General features: G+C 55.3%; 1 protein-coding gene across 3 annotated transcripts in view; it reads right to left on the minus strand.

Annotated features, from left to right (window-relative positions):
- Window positions 1-10711, minus strand: part of VAC14 (VAC14 component of PIKFYVE complex) — a 116572-nt gene that overhangs the window by 57033 nt on the left and 48828 nt on the right. For all 3 annotated transcript variants that reach the window (XR_004055391.1, XM_030924710.1, XM_010382940.2), the window contains exon 13: window positions 914-1070. Coding sequence is in view for 2 of the 3 variants with exons in the window: in XM_030924710.1 (XP_030780570.1) it covers window positions 914-1070 (157 nt within the window). In the remaining variant the exon portion in view is untranslated. The remainder of the gene's footprint in view (window positions 1-913; window positions 1071-10711) is intronic.

Consider the following 10711-nt stretch of genomic DNA (forward strand, 5'->3'; position numbering starts at 1 on the left):
GGCGGGCGCCTGTAGTCCCAGCTACTCGGGAGGCTGAGACAGGAGAATGGCGTGAACCCGGGAGGCGGAGCTTGCAGTGAGCTGAGAGCCGGCCACTGCACTCCAGCCTGGGCGGCAGAGCAAGACTCCGTCTCAAAAAAAAAAAAAAAAAAAAAAAAAAAAAAGAGCTGTAACACTCACTGCGAAGGTCTGTAGCTTCATTCTTAAAGTCAGCGAGACCACGAACCCACTGGAAGGAGTAAATTCCAGATACAAAGAACAGAGACCCCCATGGAGACACCTGAGATTCACTGGGAACTTTCCTACCAACTGTGTCCCCAGGCATTTTCCAGGACTGCATCGCCAGAGGGAAGTGGTGTCTGCCAGGGCCCAGGGAGAAGAGTCCCTGCCATCTGGAAGGGACTGAGGGACGAGCGCTAGGGATGCTATAGCCACCTTTACTTCCAAGGACTGCCCAGAAACAGCCTGTGAGAATAATGCCGTCTCCTGCCTGTGCTGCCTGCCACTATTTTTAGCTTCTCAGAGAGAAAGGGAATGGTCACCTAGTATTCCACCTGTGAGACCCCAAGACCGAAGCCCCTGGATTCCAGACTGGAGTGGTGCTGCCCAGGCAGAGAGACCAGCAGCCGACCCAGATGGTTTTATGTTTAGTCAATGGCTCAAAGGCATCAAAGGTGCAGGGAGATGCGGAGAAAGTCCTGTGAGGGTCTCTGGAGGCTGCTAGAGGACGAGAGCTGCCTGCCTTTGGGGGTTCTTGAGGTGGGAGATTGCCAGTAGCAACCCACAGACCCCTCATATCCTGGCCGAGCTCCAGAGCTCCTGAGCAACAACCCAAATGACCGCCGTGGTCCAGCCCAAGACCTGGCACTGGCACTAAGGCCCCTGAGGCTGGAACCTTCAGGAGAAGACTTACCGGAGGTGTTCAGTAGGCCGGCTCTGCCGGGGGTAGGCACCTGGAGCTCTGAGTGGCTGGCCCGGAAGTCAGCGCCATCGAGGGGGCCTGGGTCATCCGTCTGGCCTGCAGGGGAGGAAGCGATTTCTGCCAGCACCTCCAGGTCCTTCAAAATCACCTGGGGAGAGAAGCGGGGCGGCAGGGATGAGCTCTCCGCTGCGAGCTGTGCTGACCTGGGCAGAGGTGTGGTGGGTGGCACAGAGCCACCTGCAGCGGGGAGGGGTCTGTAGATGACAGCAGGCTGGGAAGAGCCACTAAGGCCACAGCTGGGGCATGCTCAGAAAAGTGAAACAAAGGATCCAGATAGAAGGGAACACAGACTGCAGTGAATGGGGCCTCTGGGGGAAGGAAACTGGAATCTGAGGTTCAGTGAGTCAGCTTCCTCACGATCCCTCTCCTCTTGGGTCCCTTGAACAGGGTTCTGAGGGTCCCTGGGAGTCACAGGACTCAGGAAGCAGGGTGTTGTCTGCACAGTGTGCAGGCCCCCAGGCTGCGCAAGACTCCCAAAGTGCCCTCCAGGCCATGTTCCACTGTGTCCACTGTGTGGAGCAGCCACGGCCCCACCCACCATCAGGCCACAGAACAGCTTCTTCTGCAGAGGTGACACCAGGCCACTGTAGACCCTAAAGGGCCCTCCACATTTGGCATGCTACTCTGGTCTCCAAGGTAAAGGACTTCCTAATGTCCGGACACATCAGGTGGTCCTCGGTGGCTCTAAAGTGTCCCTGCAGATTTGGGTGGGGCAAGACCCCAGCCTGACCACCTGCCTGCTGAGTTCTTCTGAAACAGAGGCAGAGTAGGGCGTGGGGCCAGCGCTGAGTGTGAGTCCAGGTCAGCGCTGTATCACAACGTCCCCAGGGTTGCTCTACAGTCCCTGTATCCTTAGAAGCTGCCTCTCCTCGCACAGCACCCATCTTTGCCTGGCACCAAGAGCTGGCAGGGTGGCAAAGTCCAGCCCACCACTCTGCTGCAATGGGCAGTAGGGAAAGGGGCCGGGGCCCTGCTCTGTGGCAGGGGCTTCACTGTGCGTGCGTGTGTGTGTGCGTGCGCGCGTGTGTGTGCATGCGTGTGTGCGTGTGTGCGCGCGTGTGCGTGTGTGCGTGCGTGCGTGCGTGCGTGTGTGTGTGTATGCACCTGCCCCAGGGGCTGCTGAAGCTTCCTGGCCACCTTCTGCTGGCTGTGCTTGTCCTGCAGGGAACTCCTCACACTGCAGGTGGTCGCCTGCTCTTTCTGCCCCTCACTCCTCTCTTGCTCTGGGCTAGGGACCGTGCCTGTCCCCTCAAAAGGTGTATTCTCTGGACTGCCCTGTGCCCAGCAGATGCCCAACAAACATCAGTTGAATGGGTGGTTGCCTGCGTCTCTTCCTGGGCTATTCTGAGCCCAGGCCAAGAATAACCACAGCAACCGGGGGCTTCAGCCCTGGACCAGGGGAAGTGGGATAGAGCCTGATGGGCAGGGCCACATGGGCCAAGACTGGCCAGGTGGCTGGAATATGGAAATACAAGATAAGGTTAGCACTGTAGGGCTCCTATTGAGGGATTAAAATGTTCTGGAATTAGACTGGGGTGATGGTTGCAAAAAGCTTGTGAATATACGAAAAGCCAGTGAATTCTATGCTTCAAAAGGGCAAATTTTATCTCGAAAACAAACAAGATAAGGCCCACCCCCTTGAAAGCCGTTCCTGTCAATGCAAACACAGTGCCAGTGCCTCCCCCACACTGCCCAATTGTCACTTCTCCTCTTGGTTCCTCTAGGCCAGCCCTGGCACACCTGGCCGGGAACCCCTTTGCTTGCTCACCCATTCCCGCCCCTCAGTCTTTAAACAGCGTCACGTGTTGGCATGCAGTCTCCCAGCCTCATCCAGGCAGGAGCCGGTGCTCACTCTCACAGACCCGCCTCCTACTGGCCAATTCTGTACTTCCCTTTGTCCCTCTCCCACTCGTGGAGACTGGGATGTCTGTGGGCCCCTCAGCCCCTGCTCTGTGCCAGTGGCTGCGCTGGATTCTGGGGCTGTACAGGTGAGTCACAGCCACTCCTGCCCATGGCCTGGCACACAGAATGGAGAGCTGATGAATCCACGTGGCTGAGACACATGGCTGCCACACAGCCCAGTCATATGGCAGAAGCAAGGGGTGCCCCTGCACCCAGGCCAGGAGCTGGGGATCCCTGCGCGGGTCTCAGCCTGGAAGCAGGGAGGGCCAAGGCCTCTGCTCCCACTGAGGACAGAGCCTCCAGGGATTCTTTACTTCAGCCACAGAAGAAAGACACAGGGCAGAAGCCAGGATGGGCAAGTGGCACAGCAATATATGACGCCGCGGTCCTGCCCAATTCAGCTCCTGCACACCTGCCACGGCAGGATGTACAGAGGCCACGCACCCCAATGCTTGCTTGACTGTCCAAGCACGGCCAGGGAGGGGACTTGAGACCAGGAAATGGAGTTGGGGGGAGAGTGGGGGAATGACTCACCCAAAATTAAACAGCAAGCAAGAGTCAAGCCAACAGCTCCTCAAACAGTTACCCAGAGAGCTGCCATAGGTATACTCCCACTCCTAGGCAGTTACCAAGAGAACCGCAAATGTCTGTGCACATCAAACTTATATATAAACGCTCACAGCGGCATTTTTCCTAATAGCTAGAAAATGGAAACAACTCAAAGGCCCTGCAGTGGAGACACGAAGAAATGGAACGTGGCACGTCCACACCAGGGAATATCATTTGGTAATAAAAAGAAATGAAGTACCTGCTACAAGTGGATGAACCTTGAAAAAACCTGCCGAGAAGTCAGTCACGAAGTCCACACCCTGTATGATGACTCCATTAACAGGCAAATCCACATAGACAGAGGGTGGATTTGTGGTTGCCAGGGGCTGTGGGGAGGGAGGCATGGGAATTGACTCCTAACGGGTGCAGGGTATGTATAGGGCTTCTTTCTGGGGTCATGAAAATGTTCTGGAATTAGTAGTGATGGTTGTATAATATTGTCAAAATACTAACAGTTACTCTATGGTATACTTTAGAAGTATATACTTTTAAAGCATATACTTCTAAAGTATACCATAGAGTCGTTTTTATGAATTTTATGGTATGTGAATTGTACAAAAAAAAAGGGGGACAGGGCAAGCGCGGTGGCTCATGCCTGTAATCCCAGCACTTTGGGAGGCCAAGGCAGGTGGATCACGAAGTCAGGAGATCAAGACCATCCTGGCTAACACGGTGAAACCCCGTCTCTACTAAAAATACAAAAAATTAGCCAGGTGTGGTGGTGGGCGCCTATAGTCCTAGCTACTCGGGAGGCTGAGGTAGGCGTGAACCTGGGAAGCAGAGCTTGCAGTGAGCCGAGATCGTGCCACTGCACTCCAGCCTGGGCGACAGAGCAAGACTCCATCTCATAAACAAACAAAAAAAGGGGTGGGGGGACAAAACCCCAAATCAGCAACCTCATTCCTAACCCATCTGCTCTTGCTCTGCCCACAGCCCGAGGTGGTAGGGTCTCACCTACTCCCTGGGGTCCCTCGCCTGATCCAGGGGAGAGGAGGAGCATGGGGAGGCGACCTGTGTCTCTTTACATCACTTCGCCCCCCGACCCCATGCTGCCATCCCACCCAGGTCTGTCTGTGCAAGGGGACAGAGGCACACGCCTCTGGGCAGCCAACACTGGTGGCCACGTGCAGCAAGGGAGGAAGTGAGGAGAAAAGTGTGAGCCAGCGGGGCGGCTGGGGCCAGGCCAGCCCTCGGCAAGATCCCTGTGCCATGCGGACAAACTGATTCATGCTGGGTATCCGGCAGGTACCTATTTCCCTGTCGGAAAAGAGGCCTGGAAAAAGCCACCAAGAGGCCTGGCCTGTGCAAGGTTGTTTCCACCCCTTGAGTGGCTCCAGGGCCAGCGGAGCAGGCTGTCCTCGCTCCCGGCCACAATGAATGCCTTTACTTGTCACCAGTCTCACCTCACATGATACACACAAGGGATCTGAGACTTGGACAGTCACTTGCTCAAGGTAACAGTGAGTCCACCTCAAACCCAGCTCTGGTCCCCAAACCTGAGCCTGCTGATAACACTACACAGGGTGCTGTGGTCAGACAGTCCTGACATCCAATCCTGATCCTGGACCAGTTAACTTCAACCACACAACGCTCCCTTTCCGGACGGCTACTGAGCAGCTGCTGTGAGCTGGTCCTGTGCTGGCTATAAAAGACACAAGGCCAGACAGGCCAGGCTCTGCCTTCAGTGAGGTCACAGACTCCTGGAGGAGTCAGGCAGTGAGCATTTACTGATAATACAGGGCGGGTGCCAGGGTCCCAGTGATGACGCCTGAGGGGAGCCAGGAAGCTCTGGAAGTAGTTGAGCATGAGTTGGCCAAGGGAGTGAGAAGGGAGAGAAAGGCATTCGAGAATGGCATTCAAAGCATTCTCTTACCTAGCATAAGCCATTCATGGATGCAGAACCACGTGGCACATTCCAGGAAACTAGGCTTTGGGGCCAGCTCCAGAGTGGGGAATGGGACCAGAGGTGAGGGTATGGCCAGAAATCAGGCCAAAGTGGTAGGCAGGGCCAGACCTTCAAGAGCTCATGACACAAGGCCAGGTGCAGTTGCTCACACCTGTAATCCCAGCACTTTGGGAGGCCGAGGCAGGCCGATCACTTGATGTCAGGAGTTCAAGACCAGCCTGGCTAACATGGCAAAACACTCTCTCTACTGAAAATACAAAAATTAGTTGGGTGTGGTGGTGCGAATCTGTAATCCAAGCAACTCAGGAGGCTGAGGCAGGAGAATTGCTTGAGCAGAGGCTGTAGTGAGCTGAGAACGCACTACTTCACTCCAGTCTGGGCGACAGAGTGAGACTGTCTCAAAAACAAAAACAAAAACAAAAAACTATAAACCAAAAAAGAGCTCATGACACAGACAACGAAGTCTGAACTTCATTTTGCAGAGGATGGGAGCCTCGGTTTCCCCATATGCGCAATGGAGATTGGACCTTGCCAGGCTGTTGTGAAGGTTACAAGAGATACTTGATGTGCAAAGCACGAAAAGCAGGCACACAAGAAAGGCTGGCTCACCACTTCCATTCCAAGATTTCAGGTCTCACAGCTGAGCTGTTCCCCGGCCCAGGCTTAGTGACTGAGCATGGACAGCAGTGCCCACACCAAGGGCTTCCGACCCCGCTTTCTCCCCTGCAGAGAATGTGCTTAGCCCACCTCAGTACTACTGCCTCCCACCCCACTGTAGAGCACAGCCAGCAAAGCTGCATATTTTACATTTTCAATTCTCTTATTTTAGAAAGTTTAACACCAAATGGCAAATGAATGCAAATTACACTTCAATTGCACAATTAAAGCCGGAAATGTTGTCTACAGGTTCCTTCAGTAATCCCAGCCACTCCTCTTGTGCTTACATATCATAGGATTTGTCTCTGGTCCCCAGAGGCTGGCAAAAAGCCCACAGCCCTGCCTGGGATGACACTGTGTGCGCTTGTGCGCACACACAGCACCCCTCCAGTCCCTTAAATAAAGCAGGACCTTGAAACAGCATCCCCATCTTCCTTCAGCCTCCTAGAGGTGAGGAGAAAGGGCCACCCAGATGGAGGGCAAGGAATGGCTTGAGGTGGAGCCTGGGGTGTAGGCAGGCGGCTGATTCCTGGCTTCTGTGTCCCTCCAGTCTGGCTGCTGCTTCGCTCCCAGTTGCTAGCAAACCTGACTCAGTCCAGGGTGTGACCTTGAGGCTCTGGAGCACCAATCTTGATGCAGACCTTGGCCAGGACTCTGCCTCTGCCTGGGGTGGAAGAGAGGCCCTGGTGAAAGGAAGGCCCTGGGAGGCAACCTCAACAGGGGGTCTGGGACCCAGCAACAGAGACCGTGGGGAGCTGCTCTTCCAGCTGCACCTGGCTTTGAGCCTCTGGGCTGGGCCAGAGTTTTGGTGCTCTAGCCACCTGGAGACCCTACAATCCTTGGTGTATAGGTAGAAAGCTCCGGGAGAAGGCGATCTCAGTGGCCTGACTTACTGTGCGCCCCTCTCAAGGTCTGGAGGAAAGGCCCCAGAGCTAAAGACACGCTGCAAGGTCACTCCTGCTTCAGCCTCCAGGAAAACAGACCTAGTCCTCCTTCCAGTGAGCAGGCTGGCTGGGCCTGTAGTCCTGGCTTTGACGATGAGAAAAGGCTCAAAGAAAGCGGGAGGAAGCCACACCAATTAGTATGCGCTACACAGCTTTTTTGCAAAATGAATATAAAACACTTGTGCTTTCTTTTTGTGTGAGAGAAAGAAGGGAGGAAAGAGAGGGAAGGAGGGAGGTTACAAGAAAGCAATATTCTGCAGGAGCAGGAGCAGGAGCGCCTGCCGTTACCATGGTGACAGGCGGGGGTGGGGAGGGCCCATCAGCAGGCCCCTGGTTTCGGAGTGGAGTGAGCTGGCCATCGGTGGAGTGACAGGGTCAGGGTTGGTGGCACCTGGGTGTGGGCAGCATCTCACAAAGCAGCTCTGGGCGGGGGCTCAGGGTGAGGGGAGAGGGCTTCTTGCCTTCCACGGTGGTGACTTTATACCAGCAAAGGGCATATTTCAATGTGGGAGGAGGGTGAGTGTCTGGGTGGGGCCACCCCAGGCTGTTGCCCCACTGCATTCTAGCAGGTGAAGCCTAGTCTCTCTGGGACGGCGGCTGCTCCCCCTCTTCTCTGGTTGGTCCATCCAGGCACTCATTGTCCCACCACCTGGTCCCAGAGCAGCCCTGAGAGACCTCGGGATGGAAGGCTCCCAGCGCTCACTCTCCCCAGGGTGCTGCGGCAGCTCCTTTTACCATCCTGGGAACAGCTGGGAACTGGACACCAGCTTTGCAAAGTCAAGTGTCAAGGCTGGGAGGCCCGTTCTCACCTCCTACCAAGATTCCTGAACATAAAGTCCCAGGGCAAGGCACTCAGTCTCAAATTAATAAATACTTGCTGACCTCCAGCATTGGACAGGAAATGGAAGATGGATGGCTCTGAGCAGCTCCTGCCAAGGAGCATGGAAGGAGAGGCCGCCTACTTCACTCTACCCACTGATCCTTAAGAAACTTGGTCAAAGGTTCACACAGGCCACTGGTCGGCTGATGAGGCCCTAGGAGTCAAATGACTCAGCGTTCTAGCTCCTGAAGAGGGAAACCTTCTTGTGTTGACAGGAAATCCCCAAGCTGGGCCCTCTCCAGGCCTAGCCAGGAAGAAGCTGCAAGAATGTTTCCGATGGACACACTTGGTACTGGTGGGGAGAGGTGAATTCAGGCTAAAGGCCTTGGAAGCTGAGGTCTGGCCAGTGCAGGCCACTGCCAAGGGTTACCTGATGCTTCTGCCTGGAGCGGTCAGGTCGCAGGGCCTTGCCTGAGATCTGGGTCAGGTCCAGCTGCTACTTCTTGTGAAGTGGAGCTCATGTGAAGTACACAGGCCCTGAGGTCAGGCATTCCTGGAAAACCTTGGGGTCTTCTGCTTCACTCCAAGCAGGAGCCTGGCTCCATCCTTTGTGAGGGGTGCAGCCTGGCTGGCCAAGCCTCCTCAGTCCCTGACCACATAAGGAATGGCTCTTGCTGCCCTGGTTTAGGGGCATCGGCCAGAGAGCTCACCCTAGGAAGCCGGGCTGCTGTCCAGGAAGGGTCCCCTGGGGGAGCCACGGGAAGGACCGTAGGGCTCCCACTGCTGAGAGCATGGAAGAAGGCACTGGCACAAGCTCACACCGGGGCCAGAGGCCCCACCCTGGACACAGAGTAAACATGAGCTGCAGAAGGCAGCAATCAGGCCCTGGCCCTGGCCTGGGAAAGGGGTGGCATTCTGAGAAACGCCCTAGTCTGCACGGGGTCACAGCAGCCCTGCCTTCTGCAACAAGGAAGGAAAGTGTTGCCTAAAAGAATGCTTAGATTTGGTGGTGGGAAAGGAACACTACTTAGGCCTAGACCTATTTTATTTCCCATTGAGAAAACTATCCTGATAGAAAATGTTTTGTCTTGGTAAATCTCAGTTTGTGTTGCGTGACTTTGAACACAAGCCCTTGGGGATGACGGCGGCGTTCTGTTTAAACATTCTGCCACCTTCCCTTCAGTGCCCAGCACTGTGCCACATATGCCAGAGGCCAGTGCCTAACGCTGACTGTTAGGTTCCACTGATTAATAGTGACAGCACAGTGTGGGTCTGGCAGCTGCGAATACTCTAGTGGCCATCCCTCTCAGGGTAAAGGAGAAAAGAAAGGCCAGCCTCGGGTAAGACACCTTTGAGACCAGATCCCTGACCTCCATCTTCTCTCCCACCCATTCCAAGGTCTCCCCTCCTTCCAGCTGATTCCAGCCATTGCTCACTTGCATCATCCTGGGCCCTGACCCAGAGGGTGCATTCTCAGGGTTATAAATTTTTCCCATGAGCTGGGCAGGGAACGGGGTGGTGCCTGCTGCACTGAGGGCAGCATGAGAGTGGTGCCCACTCATACCCGCTATGGCTCTGTTACCAGGAGACGAGCTCAGGGGCCACGGCAGCCAGGAGAAGGCTCCTGCCTCCCTCCAGAGACCCGCTTCTTTCTAGTTTACTTGCAAGCTACGCACAGCCCCCAAGCTAAGGATGCAGGCTCTACCCCATAGGCCTCGCTTCCAATCTGCTGTGGGAGGGCCCAATGCAGCAGGGCAGGCCCCAGATGTGGTGCACGTCCAAGGAGATCAGCTCCTCATCCAGCCAACCTCCTATTTGTTCACATTCTCAGAGGATGTTTCTGAGCACCTACTGTGGGCTGAACAGACTGTCCTCACAGAGCTCCCAGCCAACGGGCCATGATGGAGAGAGATTAGGGCTAGGAGAGGGTCTCAGTGGACGGGGGGACATAAAGACACAGAGGGAACCTGGCCCAGCCTTGATGTGCAGGAGGAGGGTGTGTTATGTGTGTGTATGTGCACATTGTGTGTGTGTGTGCGTGTGAGAGAGCGAGAGACAGATGGATAGATAAACGAGGCTTCACGGAGCATGTAAGTGAGATCTGGCCCAAGTTACTTAACTTCTCCAGTTTCCTCTTGGGTGAAATGAGGAAAACAAACCACAGGGTTGTCTGATCATGAAGATGAACTAAGATCACTCACAGGGGGCCAAGCACAGGGTGTGGAACAGAGCAAGCCAGTGTGAAAAGGGTGGATCTCATTAGCAGTGTGGGGACGGCCCCAGTCCTCTACATCTCTGGGCTCACCTGGGCTCACCCAAGCTCCCACCCAGTCTGTGGTCCTTGTGACTTGCCAACAGGGAGGTGCCTGGGAAATCCAGCCGATTCAGCCTTGGAAGAAATTTTGGCTTCTGAGGATGCAGGAACGCTAAGTGGGGTGAAAACCGGGGGCCCTGGCTTGGCTGCCTCGCCTAGGGCTACATAGAGAGGGCACCAGGGCTGAGAGCTGGGGGCATATGGCCTGCAGTCTCCAAGCAAGATCTCATGCTGGTCTGTATCTGTGCTCCCAACCAGAGATGTGCACCAAACCCACCAGGGAGCATGTGAAAAATACCAGCCCCTGGGCACCCAGGCTCTGCTTGAGGGACAACTGAGGAAGGCCAGAGTGAGGTCCAAGCAGCTGGAATTTAAAAGCTCCAGGGAATTCTGGTGACAGTCCTGGCTTAGATGGTTCTGCTGTGTGTTTCAGCTGGGGCTGGACAGTGTACTCAGCCCTGCAGGCAAGTCGCCCTGCAGCCTGGCTCTAGGAGGTGTGAGCGAGAGCACCCATTCCTGCCTCAGGGAAAGGCTGGCTGGGCTGGCTCCCCTTTGTGGGGTTCCTCCTACCCCAGAG

The sequence above is a fragment of the Rhinopithecus roxellana genome, chromosome 20, assembly GCF_007565055.1.
Source record: "Rhinopithecus roxellana isolate Shanxi Qingling chromosome 20, ASM756505v1, whole genome shotgun sequence".
NCBI lineage: Eukaryota > Metazoa > Chordata > Mammalia > Primates > Cercopithecidae > Rhinopithecus > Rhinopithecus roxellana.